Source organism: Perna viridis, chromosome 8, assembly GCF_037379345.1.
Source record: "Perna viridis isolate PV_CMFRI_1.1 ecotype Kerala chromosome 8, ASM3737934v1, whole genome shotgun sequence".
Lineage (NCBI taxonomy): Eukaryota > Metazoa > Mollusca > Bivalvia > Mytilida > Mytilidae > Perna > Perna viridis.
In genome coordinates this window covers 45491087-45509137 of record NC_142452.1, presented here as the reverse complement: position 1 = coordinate 45509137, position 18051 = coordinate 45491087, and the positions used below count along the sequence as shown (strand labels likewise).

General features: G+C 32.7%; 1 protein-coding gene across 2 annotated transcripts; it reads right to left on the bottom strand.

Moving 5' to 3' along the window:
* Positions 1–1212: 1212 nt before the first annotated feature.
* LOC148610704 (caprin-1-like) lies at positions 1213–17383 on the bottom strand. Of its 2 annotated transcripts, XM_088595980.1 has the most exons (11): positions 17196–17383; positions 14163–14225; positions 13789–13875; positions 13141–13302; positions 11475–12021; positions 10972–11001; positions 7008–7369; positions 6528–6675; positions 5158–5298; positions 3366–3500; positions 1834–2217 (listed from the first exon to the last, which is right to left on the bottom strand). In XM_088595980.1, the coding sequence occupies exons 1-11, from the start codon at positions 17307–17309 to the stop codon at positions 2126–2128; spliced, it is 1881 nt and encodes a 626-aa protein (XP_088452106.1). In that variant the 5' UTR covers positions 17310–17383; the 3' UTR covers positions 1834–2125. The 2 variants fall into 2 exon arrangements, with proteins under 2 accessions (XP_088452107.1, XP_088452106.1); XM_088595981.1 differs by lacking the exon at positions 10972–11001 and having other exon boundaries at positions 1213–2217.
* Positions 17384–18051: the final 668 nt, after the last annotated feature.

Below are 18051 nucleotides of genomic sequence, written 5' to 3'. Positions count from 1 at the left end.
ATTTTTAGAGGTTTGAGGAATAGGGATAAGAAACATGCAAACAACTCAAGTAAAAGTGAATGAACTAAAATTTTTACAGGTTCAAAATAGCATCTTCCGGTGAAATTACTCCATTGCAATATTTTTTAATAACTTCATGGTTAAGGTTCAATAGGAAAGATCTTGATATACTGTGTCAAACATTTTATCACAATCCAAATTATTACTACCTCCAACCACCTATACCAGGTTATGCTGCCCAAAGCCAAGCATTTTATTTACTGTTGTAATGATGAACTTCAACCTGTTTTAGCCGTGCAAATTCATATGTGCCACATTATCCAATTTTTTTTCTTCAAATCACCAATAAGAATTCATGTGATTTCTAGTTGTACTTAAGGTCACATTACCTGCTACAGGTGTACATGTATTTCAGCTACACCATGTTTACTGCAGTAGATTTTTTTGGCATATTTACAACCATATTTAGCATTTCAAAATATTTCCCCATATGACTTCTTGTATGCAGTTGCAATTTGTATATGAACATGTATAAGTGAAACCAAGTTAACTGAAAAAGCCAAAATAAGACACAAAAAAACATTGAGACATAACAGAAAACAAATGAAAAGCATACATGAATCTGGAAACAACTTGCATTCCAAACATGAAACTTTGAGCATGGCCCTGGTCACCCAATAAGGTATAAAGCATCCCTTTATTTATCTACATGGATTCATCATGTTATGTCATTCCGTATAATATTAAAGAGAAGAACTTAAGATGAATGGAACAAATGTCAAAAGAGGGAGAAAAACCCTAGTCATGATTGATTGATTGTTGGGGTTTAATGCCCGATGGCCTAATCATGAGCTTTCCTTCTATTTTCATAATAAAAGAAGGGCAGATATAAGAAGACCAAAGGGAGACTGGGCTTTTATTCAGATAGGATGGAAATGACTTTTTCACCATCATCACTAGAACTGTGGGAAATTACCAAAAACACAGACCTATAAATTAACCAGTGATTGAATAAAATGTGAAGATTTCAAAGGGTTATAAATATATCAATGAAATTAAACCACATTATACCTTATTCAATACTTCCCCATAACCATGAGATAAAAATATTATTACCTTGAATTAAACAATATTCACTGACCAAGGACCATAGGAGCAATTCTAAAATAGTACATTGTCACTGTAGTAAGGCTATCAACAAAGACACATTAATACAATGAAACTATTTAATTTTCTTCCACAATATCAGTATTTTACACAAAAACTAATTCCAACGATATATTTCTATATCACAATCTCAGTAAAACATCAAACATTTAAAGTTCCATCAATTTTTTTTCTCTTTTTTTTTTTCTTCAAATTTTCATCCATTTTCTGACAAAAAAAAGAATGCTGGATGCCATCAATATTTTTTTTGATTGACATTTTTTCATATATTGTTTAAGTATGAGTTGTGTACATAAACCTTAGCACTGAATGATGAAAAAAATACAAGTAGAAAAAAATCTCATACCCATTATTAGCTATTGGGCTTAAAATTAGATGTAAATTGTTTTGTACTGAATACAAAACAACTTATATACATTTTCTACAACACATTTATACATGTTTTTAGTGTAGAATGTTGAGTGATTATTAGACTTGTCTTGACTTGACAGTCTTAAATCAAGATGTTGTTTGCCGTTGAATATTGCCTCGCCACATCTGAAACTCTCAGACAAAACCTTGCTTATTAAATTGTGGACAATTTATGTCCTTTGCAGAAGATTCAAAAATCAACCTTGCAATTCATATCTGGGGTACCAGAAGCATTTATAAATCTGACCTTTCTAAAAAAAAAAAAAAAAAAAAAAAAAAAAAAAAAAAATCATTTAGTTATTGAAGAATAAGTACTTTATACTTCTAAATTTAGTGATACACGATTCTTTAGTGGCTTGAATTATGATTTAAATGGCTGACCCAAAAAAAAAAAATCCAAAAACAAAAACAACCTAAAATAATCATGCAGTAGAGTTGAAGCATAATAAAAGTGAATAAACTTTCAGTCATTAATACTGTATTCATGCTCATAATCATCCACAACTTAATATCAACCAATCCACAATGTCTGTCTGTCTGTGCACAATTAAGATACTTGTTGAGCATGTGGCTTTCCAAAGCCACCTGAGCCTCCACGATGTTCTCCTCTGCCACCACGTCCTCTTGGACCACCTCTCCCTATAAATAGATTAGGTTAGAGCTGTGGTTATTTAGGTCATTTAGAAATGATTTCAAAAATGTTTTTTTCCTAAAAATATGAATTGTAACCAAAGTAGCTTTCTGTTACACCTGGGACATGCACAAAGAGCTTCATCAAAGAAAATAGTACATGTATTATCATTTTACCAATCATCATAAATCATGGACAATGTTAAAAGTAGACTGAAATATAAAAGACTGTGTGGAAGTTTCCAATTTACAGTACTTTTTAAAACATTTTTTTTTAAGAATCTACAACATCTCTTGTGTAGTTTTAAAATTTTAAAAAAGTGACCTAAAATGACCACTGACTATTATCAAAACAATAGGTTTAAGGCAAATAATTTGACAGCAGTGCAAAATCCCAAGCAGTCAACTAACAATAGGGATTTCATGCATGTATAAAACATTTCAAAAACCAAGATGAATTTAAATTAAAAGATGTTTACAATGGAATGATCATGAATAACATTTACGGTTGTATTGGGATGTTTTGCATTTCAAATACAATGATAAATAATAAAAAATCTTTTTAACATATAACAAGGACTTTACCACAATAAAAAATTACTGCTCTACCTTATTGCTCCTGCAATTATGCCATCAACTCTCATAGAATAAAAACAGAAAACAACAAAATCACAGGAAGGCACAATGCATTTCAATTCACTATTCCTTTCCTATTTTAACTAAAAATTAACTAAAATCCCAGACTAATTCAAAAGCTTTATGATAGTGAAACTTTCTTTGAAGAAATTTGAAATTTTTTTTCCTAAAACTACAGCCAATATTTTTTAAAACTAATGTTGCCAAAGGAAAGTATGCTTAAATAAAAACACTGATATATAAAATAAAAAAAACAAAAAAACACTGAAACATTTTGCGTTCTGACAGCTTATAAAGCCTTTATAGTACTTTATATCTTGAAAATTATGTTTTCAAAGTCATCCCATAGATTTCACTAAAAAATTTGTTTCAATCAGTCAATGTATACTGGAAATGCTTTCTCTTCCTGCTACAAGTAAAATACTTCTGATATGCCATATAGGCTAACATAGGATTGTAGCTGTAGACAAGACTTGGTGGAGAGTGCATATGTATCAATGCAGTACAAAAATGACACACACCTCGTTGACCACCAGCACCACCTCTTGGTGGACCATCACGCTTATATCCTCTGCTGTTGCCAGAGTAGTTGCCATTGTAACCTTGGTAACCATCAGGACGATAATTGTCTCTAGGTGGGTAACCTTGGTAACCTCCTGAAACAATGATTGATAGTGTAAAATTGATAACGATGGGACAAAATATTAAACTATATAGATATTTGAACTCTGAACTGAAGAGAGTAGGACTAACGTGGAAGAATTGTAACACCATCGCCCAAAACCGAAGCGAATGGAGAGAAACTGTAGTCGCCCTATGTCCACCCATGGACGAAATGGAATAAATCATATAGATATATAGCCCGAAGCCTGGGGCTAGTAAAAATTTATTCAGGCTAGTAAAATGATGCATACATTTCTTGTTTCAGGCTACTTGAATCCTATACAGTCCTCTATTATATGGGCTAGCCATTGAGAATTTTGAGGGAAAGGACTATATATTAGTTTTGTAGTTTCCATCTAATTGATCAAACTTTCTTTGCTGAAGCGCATGAAATATCTACCATAGGAAGTAAAACTACAATCTATCTGTCTAATCCCTATATATCACGTTCCAGAGAAAGTGTTTTATAGATTGCTTTTCCCTATGAAAATGGCTGACATCATATAGTCTCTTCGTAATCTAAAATTAAGAACAAGATTCATCTTACAAAATAACAATTAAATCTCAATCTTGATTAAGTAAAATCCTCAGGAGGATACCTCTTCATACCACCAAGGAGGTCAGACCCTAATCATTTAGGGCAAAATAACTATATACAGTTTTAGATATGGATTGTGATTCAATGTTTACAGAGCACATGATTCTGACCATAATGAAACTTATAACTGGAGCCATATCAATAGACATAAATAAAGCTGCTTGAAGCCTTCTTTAGTTGTGCCAAAATTGGAAAATCTCCTCTTTTTTATGAATAAAGTGACATGTTTAGAAAACAAAATATTAGAAACTCTTACTCTAATCAAAGTGCTGTTAGCACTGGATCTTTTTGATTCTTATGAAAATGGTACAAATCAATCTCAAAATTAACAGGATGTAAAAATAGAAATGTAATAAGAAATTCGCATTTCCGATACAATATAGAACTGTTTTTTTTTTCTTAAATGTTTAAACTGAATATTAATCTTTAATACTGATTTAACCTTTATCACAATTTTTTTAAACCGGTCCAAAAATTAATTTGCAATTATATTCAAATACTCTGTTTAAGAAAATAATTTCCTAGATGTACATAAAATTTTAAAACAATAGATACTTTTTATCAAATTGAATTTCCCTGCAGATTTTACTTGGTTAAAATTACTACTCTTCACTTCCTGTGTCTCAATTATAAAATATTGATGAAAGGATTAAGATATGTCTGATAAATATGTTAAATAGAACATGCTTAACACATTTAAAGCTTCTTGACACATTTTTCAAAAACTATAAATTTCCTTAAAGCTAATTTTTTTTTTAAAAAAACATCTTTGAAGGTTAAAAAGAAGTCCCTCAAAACTTCCTTTGATTTAAAGTCTATCTTGATCTAAATTTTATTTGTAGTAATGATAGAAAACTATTATGCAGAATAATTAGCTGAATCATAATTACTGATTTTAAAAAAGATTTTAATTGATATAACAGCAAATATAAATAGACTATCCCGAGTATTTGTTCAGAAACAGTAGGGAAGTTTCTGAAATAAGCTGGTGACATGAGGTATTTTGATTCTGAGGAATCAAAAACCAGTTTATTTCAATTTTAAGTATTCACCTCTATTTCCGCCATAATTTCCACCTCGGTTGTTCCTGTTACCACCATAGCCATTGGACATTCCACCTCTATCACCTCCTCCTCGCCCACCTCGTTTCCATGGATTACCTCGGTAACTGTTGCCAGATTGGTAATTTCCACCTGGAAATGAAATTTTACATTAACTCCTCCGATTAACTTGACTCACTGAATGCAGTCAATATCCACCTGTTCTACTGTCTGCATAAAAAATAAAGCCCTTAAATAGGAACCAAATTTACTTTCAAGAGTGGAAGGTCCCTAAGTTTAAAAACAATGGTCCACTTGAAGAAAACAAAAAGTCCTCAATAAAGTGTAATGAAGGTCCAGGACTTAGGTAAATGAAATTTCAAAGGCAATAAGTCAGATATTGAAAGTCGTAATTTTAACCCCTACTTAGAGGGCAGTTTTGTTACAACCGTGGATAGGTGAAGTTTACACGGACACTGGCATGAAATTCAGTGTTTTCAAACATAGAAATGTTATATAATCACCATATCTGATATACAAAAAAGTTATTTATTACATAAATGGGTAAAAGCATTACAAAAAAAAACAAACAAAAAAACAAAAAAAATCTTTAAAAACTTCAAATTCACTGAAACTTTCTACGTCCAAGGGCCATCACCTCTGTAAAAATCATTCAACCATCAACAAAGTTGAACTTAGTCTGTATCTCTTCATAATAAGGCTACATACCAAAAAGGAACTTATTTGGTAGGTGCTTTACAAAAAAATGCAGAAAACTTGAATGGATAGAAGGATGGACACACAGAGGGATACCTGGCATTTCCATGTCCCCTCTTGGCGTTTCCCTGAGGCCAATAATCAGTTAAGACACAAAGACACTGATATCTAATTTCTAGATGTAAACTGTATACCATACCAACATAGTTTTTTGTAATTATCATTCTTATCAAAATTTAAAACAAAAAACTAAATCATCAACAAGTACCTTGATATCAGTTACAATAATTCCTGATATATGAATTACCTCCGTTGTTAAAAGTGTGACCAATAGTGTCTTCCTGTTGAAAATTTAAAAGCCATCCACAATAAACCTAGTGAGTAAGTTTACTTTACTCTAGTAGGCATACTATTGGACAAAACACCAACAATGGTGGTATAACCTCCATCAAAATCATAGAAAGAGCAGTGTTATCAAGTAATAAACATTTCATAACTTAAGGTGGAAAATATCTCGTCATAATTTCATCGTTGTAAGAAGAGGTTTCGGGCAGAGGTTACATCGAAATGATGTCAAAATAACTCTATGATGAAGAACTAAATATTCTATTTTTTCTTATATAGTAGTCAACTTTTTCTACACATTTTTGTTCAGTGCAACTTACTCTGGAAATCGGTTTGTTCATTTTGCTGTGACTCCTCTGCTCCAGATGGTTGAGACTGTTGTGAGGATGTATAGATCTGGGACTGGAATACTCCTGCATTAGGATTCATCTGAAATTTCTTGTCTTGTGATTCTGACGACTGGGCATTCTATAAAACATGGATCCATCAAAAGCTTAAACTAAGTCATTAATTCTTTCTTAAATCATTTCTACAACAGGGGTTAATCTACAAATAGAAATGAGCAAAAACTTCCCCTTGTTTGTGATAATTTTTCCCATTTTTCTTAGAAAGGCAAAAATGTCAATGTTATTTTTCAAATAGAATTTACTATAACTTCTCCTTGTCATAAATGTCTAGATTAGGCCCCCATAAATCTTCAGACTACTTACTTCTATAGGATTCTACACATACCATTTGAAATATCTGGCAGACTAAAATATAGACCAAACATGCCATGATTTCAATTAAAAGCTATTTACCTGTTGAGTGGATTCATGTGATGGTGGCATAGATAAACGTTGTTGTGAGGGCATTTCAAATTGGGAAATGGTCGAGTCAGGCACACTTTGTCCCAAAACTTTTTGTGATATTGTTTCCTCACTAAATAAAGAGTCACTATTTTGTCCATATGATTGTGAAGAGAAATCCTGCCCTGCAAGAGCTGTTGGTTGTGAATATGACTGTTGAGTGTCAGTTGCCAATGATGGTGGTTGTTGTTGCTGGTGGACATCACCAAAACCTGAGTTGGTGAAGGTTTGGGACATGGAACCATCAGTCTGATGAGATTGTGGTCGGCCAGGCATTGGGTGTGCTGCTACAACGGCTGGATCCATGTGTGGTGCTGTAATTATACACATCAGATGTAGCAAAGGGAGTTTAAATACGTTTTGTTAAATAATAAGTCCTTGTCCAATATCTCTACTGTCCTCACATGAGATCAATGAAACAATTTTATAATTAAAATCAGAAATTTTTTTGCCCCATTGTGATGATTGTTGCCAGATGACAACCCTGCTTTATGGTTAACCAATAAAAAGCTTTTGTCAAAATACAACTGTGATTTTCTGAAGCCAATAAAAAAGGTAGAAATGAAAGAAATCAGAAGTTAACATGGGCTTAAAAGAAAAATCTGAATTCGAAAATACAGATTTCTGTTTTAAAGTGGAAGGATATTATGTCTGATATCAAATTGTGTTATCACTTTTTAATTTCAGGGACCAACAAATGCATGAAATTTCTCCTTCCCCTATCTTTTAAATCAACCAAGAAAATGCAATTTTTTTTTAACATCAAATTCAAATAAAACTGTCCCAAAATATACCTTTTAACTCAAGGTACAAGAACAAGAAATTATCTTGAAATTACATGTTTACTCAAATAAAAACTATTTACATCCTTGAGAAAAAAAAATGAAATAATAAATTAAACTGTTATCACACAGATATGTCTCGATTGTTGCGGTTATTCAATATTTGAGAGTGACCGCTGGGGCATGAGACAGATCTATATAAAACTGTAATGTATTGTTGTTTATATATACATTACATATCACTGACCTAGCAAAACTGACTAAATCACACAACTTATTATTAAAACCTTAAAAAGAGACCACTACTGTAAGGGCACATGCATCAAAACAATATGGAACTGTGATGTGGTGATGCTAATGCAACTGCATACAAAATAAAAATGACATAGCACAAGTAATTCATGATTAACTGACCTAATCAGAAAAATTAACATTAAAGTTCTTACAGGAAATATCAAAGTCAATCAGCCGTGACTGCTTAAGCATATGCATGATACAGAGTTGTGAAGTGATGATGACTGCATTCCAAATATGATTGACCTAGTGCAAATCGTTCATATAAAACTGATGTTACCAGAAAACTTAATATAATTATCTTATTCATTAGGAATTTCAGTCAAGAGACAATAGCTGAAGGGGCATATGCACAAAAACAGATGGGGAATACTGATGTTGGGATGCTTATGCAACTGCATACCAAGTATGATTAACCTAGAATACATAGTTCACATTAAAACTTTCCTAATAAGAAAACCTAACATAAAAATTCTTAGTGGATTCTGATGCCAGAAACAATCCTTTTATCTTGCTTCCATGACCTTTGTGGCAGGCGAGACAAAAATATAGTGGATACAAAACTGTTGTTATTATAAATACAATGTCTATGAAGATACAGTATTCGTCCAGAAAGTAACTATGTATCATATTTTTCGGACTATCAGTCAATGTTGAGTATAAGTCTAATTGCCTAATTTTGACCAAAATCAATGAAAAAACCATACACAAATTTGCCAGATAAGTTGAGGGTCAACCGTGCATTTTATCATGGTTTTCAGCGGAGATCTGAGTTGACCCTTTGTTTTTTTGGTTTTTTTTCACAGCATAGTATTCCAGTGATGTTACCTTGTATAATATTTCTTAATTTTATTAATATTTGTATTTTTGTTAAAGTGTACTTAGTCCACAAGTTCAATCATTTTTATTTAATTGCATGTCAATTGCTCTGAAGCCTTAGATCATCAGGTGACAAAATTGTAAACATGTCAACCCTGGGTATCCAGGAGTGAAATTAGGGGGAAATTAGTTTGAATAGGTCATAAGTACAAGCAGTAATTAATTAAAAATTACCTGGTATTTCACAATACAATAAAAAAAATTGTTTACCTTTAAATTTGGTTGCAATTTGCCATTTAGATAACACTTTAATTGATTATAATTTGAGCCACTTGCAAATGTGTTATGACATACCATAAATGGGTATAAATTTGCATATTAAAGGACCAATAACTCCTGAACACTCGATAATCCAGTAAAAAAGAATTTTGTAAACGTATTTTCTAGACTTTGTTTACATATTTTAACGGTCCTAAAGTGTTTATTAACATTGTTTTATTAATTGATAAAGGATAGCTGCACTCATCTATAATCTTTGAATTCAATCGCCAGTTTGACTGATATTGTTTACCCAAAATTTTGAATGAAGGCAATCAAAAATGAAATAAACAAATCTAATGAAATGCATAGTAGATGAACATTTTTTCTTGAAAAATCCTAATATAAGTCGAAGTGGACAATAAGTCAAGGCTGAAACTTTGCTGAAAAAAGGATTGACCTATATTCCGAAAAATACAGTACTTATTATATTATTAAAACTAGTGATCTACAATTAAGATCTTTTGACAGATTTTTTATAAATATTAAAAATCTGTTTAAACCAGACCAATTAGCTTAACAATCAACATGTAAAAGCTGACCATTAACCAAAAGCTTAAGGTTAAAGTTTGTCTTTCAAGGGTAAAAAATTTAACAAGATGTTTAACAACAATTTTGACTCAAGAAGACTTTGGTAGGACTTATCATAAAGATCATTTCAGCAACTGAAAGTTTCTTTCTATCTATTATAAGTTTCAAGATATTGACTGAAAACTGAAAAAAAAAAAGAAAAAAAAAAAGAGGGCAACAACTCTTACAAGGATATGCCTGACAACTTTGATCCCTGAAGACCTTTGAAGACCTTATAATGAGGATCATTTCAGCAACTGTAAGAATTTGGCTAAACCTAACAGTTTTGAGATACATGCGAAAAACTACTGTCTGACCCCTATGTTCTATTTTTAGTAATGGGGGCCATGTTTTTTGAGGGATCACAAATCCCCACATCAGTTCTATGCAGGATATCACAAGGAACATTCATACCAAGTTTGGTTTCAATTGGTCAAGTAGTGTCAGAGGAGAAGATTTTTGAAAGAAATAACATTAAAAATAGTAAAAACATTTGAAAAAGGGCAATAACTCCAACATGGCTTAACGGATTAAAACCAAAACTTGATCTGAGATAGATCTCATCATGCTGAACACTTTTACCCTGTCAGAATTTTGCTAAACCTAACGGTTTTGGAGACATGTGAAAAACTACTGTCTGACCCCTATGTTCTATTTTTAGTAACGACGGCCATGTTTTTAGACGATTCAAAAATCCCCACATCAGTTCTATGCAGGATACCCCAAGGAACATTTATACCAAGCTTGGTTCTAATCAGTCAAGTAGTTTCAGAGGAGAAGAGTTTTGTACAATTGTTAACGACGATGACAGATGCCAAGTGATGGCAATAGCTCATATGGCCTTTGGTCAATTGAGCTAAAAAACAAAAAATATCTGATATTTCTAATTTACATACTGAAACTTAATTTTGCACACTTGAACTACATTTGTTCTCACTTATTATAACACTACATCAGTATTTTTTTTACTACAGGTACATTTCTGTTTTCCCTTTTACTAAACCTCTCTAGGCACACATTATGAGACTACTATTATAATTCTTTAAGTATCTAGGTGCTAAGAAAAATTAAGAAATTTGGTTAGCCACAATCCTTATGACTATGGTGGATACACAGCACACAATCATACTTACTGTCCATGTTATGAAGCTGTAGACTTACACCTATTAATTAGTAACCAATCTATGACAAATGTAAAGTAACATGACTTGGGAAAGCCACATAATTTTCAAAAACATACCTTATAAATCAAGTACAACAAAAACAGAATTTCAGGATACACTCCATGCATATTTTAGATATAAAAGTGACATAAACCTACTGACCTTTAAAATTGATTTGTGTTTTTCCATTGTTTATCATTCATAACGTAATAAAAAATAAAGAAACCCATTACAAACTGACCACATAGAAACCTGAACTTTTCTAGTAGAATATCTTATAAAAACTACAGACTCGAAGCAGTTTAGCATAAGTTACTTAAAATACGACTTGTAAAAGTGTCCCTATTCCATAAAATTTCTGACAAATCTACAGATTCTAAATAAAATAGAAAACTAACTTCTTATGAAGAACATGCTACAGGAACAAAATTTCAAAATACCATAGCAGTTCATATTATTAGTCTTGACCTTACATTCCATATCAATTGTGGATTCCTGTAAGAAGTTGAAGTTGCCTTGAACAGATGAGACAATTTCTTGGAATGGTCGCTGCCGCTGGAAGGAAGCTACGTCTGGTTGTGTTGGAGTTGCCGTTGGTGCCTCAGAAAAAAAAGAATCAGGGTCCTGGATCTCGTTGATGGTCTGTGGCCCATTTTCTGTGGCTATTTCTGCTTGTTCTGTTGTTTCTGGTGGGAGGGCTGACTGGACTTCAGCTGAGTCAGGTTCTGGGACTTCCTGGGAGTTGACAACAACAAACTCCTGTTCAGTTGGAATGGCTTCTTCTGATACTTCTTCTTTCATAGCATTCTCAAAGTAGCCACACCCACTAATGTCATCAATCAGCTCCTTCAGGGCCCTGTATGTTGTTCCTACAACCTCTTTATCCTTGGAGTCAATCAAGTTAATGACATGTTCCCCTGCTGCATTCAACTGAACTTGAAAGTCAACCTCAGGCTCCCTTGAAGGGTTAATCAACTTGTATAATTCATCAAGTTGATTTAGATTGTCCTCTGACAAAACCTGAAACATTTAAATCCTATTAAAATCTTTTACTTAAACTAACTACAAACTAACTACAACTGACAATGCTGTAAATAAAGAAATATTTTTAAGTAAAAATAAACAATAAGCAATTTCACCTACATGAGACTTCTTTGAACTCGTTAACATATCATATCATAAAGCAGTAATTTTTTATTACCACACCTTGTTAATTTTCTTCATAACATTATCTGATAGTCATTTGTTACAAAAAGATGTGGCGAACTGTCAGACCAAACAAGTTTTTGATGGTTAGGACTTTCTGATCATGACCATCCATACCTGAATATAGCATTTGAGGATTGTTACTGCTAATTCTACTGAACTTATCTCTGTTTTTATGTGTAACCTTTTTTTATTGGGTTTGCTATTTTGTGTATGCAGATTTTTTTTTATTGTTTCATGTGTTCATATTTAGGCTTGCGTTTTTTATTTTGATGTATATGAATCACCCCACTGCTGACACTTCGGTATTTTTTTTTTTGCCAATACATAATAGGATTTGTTTAATATTTCAAAATCAGTCTGCAATTTTTCTCCAAGACTGCAAATTTACATTAAACATACATTCCTGACAATATGTGCACCTCCACTGAGTTTCATAACAATCCTGCAAGTCATTGAGGAGTTGCCTATAATGTATGAGAACAGTTTTGTAGATCAGGTCAATCAGCTGTCACTTCCACAATTTTGCCCCAAAATAAATTCCTGACAGTATGCACATCTCCACAAAGTTTCACAACAATGCAGCAAGCTGCTTTAGAAAATAGTTCGGACAGACAAGGTGAAACCTTTATACCCCCAAACTTCATTTGCAGGGGGCATAATTTAAGTTTCTTTCCCCTTACCCTACCTACCCATAAAAATTAGCCCTATCCAAACAATTTTATTGCCATTCTATGAAAAGATTGTTTGGAATTTTTAAACCAACATTCTGAACTTTTTGATCATGGTTTTTACAGAATCAGATGAACTTAGGGAAAAATATTTTCCTTCCTACCTACTCAGAGCCAGCAGATGGGGTCAGGTTAGGGGAAATGAACATTATTTTAAATGTGGCCTCACAGATAAAACACATTATGTACACCAAATATATACCACAGCTCCATGTCTGCCTTTCTGGAAGTCACCTCTAACTTGATCTGACCCTAGACTGTCAAGCAGGTTCTGAACCCTTAACATCTCCTTCACCCTCTTTAACTCAGCAGCCTGTCTCTCTACCCTCTCCTTCTTTGCTTGCTTTTTGTTGAACTTCTCTGCCTAAAATAGAAATGCTACATAAAATCGAGGCATTGTCATAAATTTAAGAAGACAAATAACATGTCTATCATGTTACAAACTTCCATAAATTAAGTTCAAACATTACCTCTTTTAAAAGTTATTTTAATGCTTGTGTGCCTTGTTGAAAAGTGTTCATATAAAGCCTCTCAAAGTTAAGTTTTACAAACATGAAAAAACAAAAAACCTGTCTTCATAAAACCTGATCCTTCAAGAATTCTGAATATTTACCGTATATACTTGCATATAAGTTGATCCGTTTATAAGTCGGAACCCCTCATAAATTTACTCCCAAAAATCTTATTTATACGCGAGTATATACGGTAGAAGGTTCGTACATTGATAATACAAATGAATTTTGGACATTTCACATAACCGATTAATTCGATTGGATAGATTCCAATGATTCCAATGTATGATATTCACTTTGTGTATATGCAGTTCAATGATTTCCTGATAAAACTTTACCTCATTACAGATAGCAGTGAACTGCTTCTGAAGTTCAACAGCGAACAAAAGATTCTGTTCAACTTCATCATACTTTTCAACAGCAACCTGAAACAAATGATAAGGATTATTGTTGTTGCATACTTGGATTTGGTGAGATTAAGTCTTGTTATGTTTATTCAATAAAAATCTCATTGCTAATACAACGTATTGACATTCATCTAGTCAATATCTTTGACACAATGTGGGCATATATTATACTCACTTATATTTTTTTAATACAGAGTATTGTTCTTTGAAAAAAGCATGGGTCTTTATACAATTCAAAATAAAATGTAAAGCATTCAACATGTACACTTATGTAAGCGTAACTGCTAACAAATGGATAAAATTACCTGTTGATCCTTCTCCAAAACAGAACCCTTGCTCTGCTTTTCTTTATAAACGTCAAGCTTTCCCTAAATAATAAAATATGAACAAGTTCAAGTAAAGTTTGAATTATTGAAAGCCAATTGTTATGCTGAAATCGTACTAACATGCCTACTGTTGTCCGACTGGTTTACCTGCAACCATAGACCTGTAAGTGCCAATTATCCAGTAAGCTTTCAAACAAGGTAACAACAGACAGGGATTTTTTCCAGGATTTTGAAAGCTTTAGTCACTTTCGCATGAGAAAATGAGGACCATTTCAACGGTACATTTTTTAAAAGCTGTATTTGCAAATGACATAAAATATTTCAGTATCATCTGTTACTTTTAGAACTGTGTAAATACATGAAATAAAACTTTAATGTACATTGCATATGAATAAAGCACATTTTTTCCCCCACATTTTCCAGGCAATCCAAATGTATACTCGAGATTTAATTGGAAAAAGAAACTCCCTAGCTTTTAAGAATCATCAAAAATAGAAATTCCTTTATACTCTTATACTTTAAACATGGACATACATCCCTGGCGTATTTTAAATGTTTTTACACTACACACAGTGGAATGATTCTATGACATTTAAGTCTGACCAGAGTGAAACTCAGTGTTACATCGACATATTGAGTGTTTAACACCCAGATTCTACCTAGTAAACACCAACCGTTTTACAGAGTATATTGAAATAGTCCTAAAATTCAATGAGGCATGACAGGGAATTCATAGTAAGATACGATGTATTCTGTTTCTGTTTCTCAGGTAATTTGGAGTACTCCAGTTAAGATTCACTCATGTCTAACTTTTTTTTATTTTGTACAAGTTAATCATTTGTTGAGGTGTTATTTTTTGTTTATAGCTACATCAAATGAGTGTGAACATAGTAATAATTATAAGTTACAATACGTTGTCAAACGAGGATGAGATAGTGACCTCAGCCAGTTGTTTTTGGCAACTAAAAATGCGTCAAGTTAACTCTTGTACATTTCTTATTTAAAGTGTGTTTCAAATACAACCTACATATATCTATATCAAGGGTCCAGAAATTTTGACAGTCCATGCTGGTCATTTTATCAAACTTCAGCAGACGTTTGTGTCAGCCTAGCTCAGACCGAAAAACTTCCTGTACATGTAGTTATTTTAAGATAAATATTAGAATTTGTGTTATTTCATCACATACTCGGTCTTTTATAAAATATCTGAACGAGTGAACAAGTTCGGTTTCGACCACACGTGGACGTTCCAATATGTAAACAAATTATTGCATTACTCAAACTTTTTCATCACATCAGCACACAGCCGAAAACTCCTGAGTGATGAAAAAAAAAAGATTATTTGTCCAAGAAAATCTTTAATAATTCTGTATGTTGATTTAAATGGGCCATTGACTTCTGAGTAAAAAGATTCAATCAGCAAATTAATAATAACAAACTACGACTGATTCGTAGTTTCAGCACCATATGTGCTCTTGTTACCCCTAAATGATTGGCGGAAAAATGAACGATGGACATCTCAATCTTTTCCTTAATAAATCAAGTAATAAATGTATGAAAATTGTACTAATCACTTCAATTAATTTGTTTACCCAATGGGGCTGCACGTGTGCCGTTAATTCAATTATACAATCAACTAATCACTTACAGGTTAATCACAGTCCTAGGTGGTCGCACATCGGCTAAAATTGACGCTCACCTGTCAATTTATCTCCAATAAACAATTAGGAGACAGGAAAACAGGATGTTTATACACTAATAAAACCACACTGACTGAAATTGATAAGGGTTGACAATTTTATATGTCCGATATTGGATAATGGTCGTTGGACATACACAAAATTTGTCAGTCAATGACTGGCATTTTTTACCGTTTCCGGACCCATGATCTGTATTTTAATGATAAGTTTTGTTTAACGATTTTCGAACTTTCATTGATGCCGACTGATGTTTTTATTCCTGCACAAAAATAATCCCTTGACTAACCTAGCAGATTAATAGTTGTCTATTTTTAGAAATTTAATTGGACACATTGTTAAAAATGTCTGGTCATCAAATGGACTGCAATTAATTACAACTCAATACAGGACAATTAAGAAGTTTGCATCAACAATAAATGTCTTTTTTAAGATTTTCACATTTTATTTGTCAATCGTTAATACCACAAATACATTTTATTGTGCTGATGGCTTGGATTAAAGCTGGACAAATCAACTATTGACTTGTGTTACTAGTATAGATTTCAGTGATTGGATTAAGAATTTTAACAAGTCTCCCAGACTCCCTTGTTGTGATCACACACAGGTCAGTGATTCTCTGTACACAACAACTGGAATATACAATGTCCCAGATGGGTGGGTGTAACACTCACACTTCACAGTGAAAAAAATCTGACTGACACAGTGTTTCACAGACTACCACAAATTTAAAACTTGGACTTGAGAGTTTGAGAAACAAAATGGTAGTATGAAGTCCGAAATTGGTGGGTGTAACACTCATATTTCACCCAGAAAAAAAACCAGCTGCCTAACATGGACTTAAAACTGACTTTAGAGTTCGAATAGAGAACAAAATGTCACCGAGTGTACTGTAATGATGTCCTGTTGCACTACAACACTTTTAGAATAGCTGCAAGTAATCACAAAGTTTCTTCGCATAAAATTCGCACGTAACGTATCTGTTCGTTTTTTATTACTTTAAAGTTAAAAAAAATTATATTTTGATGAAAGTTGGCTATGTACAAATCGCATGCATTTTTAATTCACTTCCGGTCCGTCCGCCATGATAGTAAAGCACATCTTATGCGTCATGACCTTTTATGAACAAAATAATTCCATAAATCAACACTATTCGAAAATATATTTTTAAAAGAGTTCAAAGTTACTTGTCTTCTATCTATTCATACTGATATATTAACCAAAAGGACCTGTAACCAACTATTTCGGTACGAAAAGTGAGTTGCTAGGTTGACGCTGATCGAGTTAGAAAAAAAAATGTTTTACACTATTTTACCTTTCTTTTCTCGAGATTTCGAACTTTCTTCTCGATAACACCAAGGATTTGCTTCAATGGTTCCCCCGAATCCATAGGAATTTTATTCTCTGCTTTAGTAGAAGCGGCAGGCATCGTTCAACGGCAACAACTCAACATAGATTTTTCACGTGCTTTCTTCGTAGTACCTTATTCTTAGAGTACGGATAAATTTTCTATCGAGTTATCGGATCCTTTCGCGCGTTTTTTTCTTTAGTTTTTTTTCAAAGAAATTTAATTTGATGAGTTTTCATTAACCAAAGTATCTTAATTGATGAAGCAACTCTGTATTTCAATGAAATACTCGGATTTAAAAAAAATGCATGTAATATTAATAAACATGTGGACATTAATGAATATGGTAAAGGGCATAGTATAAAACGTGGAAAATCATGTATGCCCGGCAGATTGAGTGAAACAATGCCCACGGTTAGCAAGAAGGGGTGTATATATTACAGATAATAAATGAAGATAAAAAAAAAAAACAAAAAACAAAAAAAACAAAATAACAAGATACCAACAAAAAAGAAAACATACGACGAGGACACAACTTTTTGAAAATTTAAACTTGTCTGGAGCTGGTATGTTATTATAACTGCTATTGTTGTTTGTTCATTTGTATTACGTACGATCAATTTCTGTTGGAACAAAAGACTCAGACCTTTTTGAACTGATTTTTTAGGTGTGTTTAATTGAGTCATATTTTTTCCACAATGGCCAGATTTAAAAAGGGGAAGGTTGTGATCACGCAAAATACTTTTATTAACAATGCAGTTCTGGCATCTGCATGTATGTATTGTTTCGTTTTCTCTATCAGTTTACTTTATAATGCTGGAGT

Bases quoted from the DNA above. Each gene is read 5' to 3' on its own strand.
- LOC148610704 (XM_088595980.1), bottom strand. From the start codon at position 17,309: ATGCCTGCCGCTTCTACTAAAGCAGAGAATAAAATTCCTATGGATTCG. The intron at 12,022-13,140 runs GTATATATTTGG...TAAATGTTTCAG, and splicing joins AAGGCAGACATGGAGCTGTG to GTTTTGTCAGAGGACAATCT. The intron at 5,299-6,527 runs GTAAGTTGCACT...TTTCATTTCCAG, and splicing joins TGAACAAACCGATTTCCAGA to GTGGAAATTACCAATCTGGC.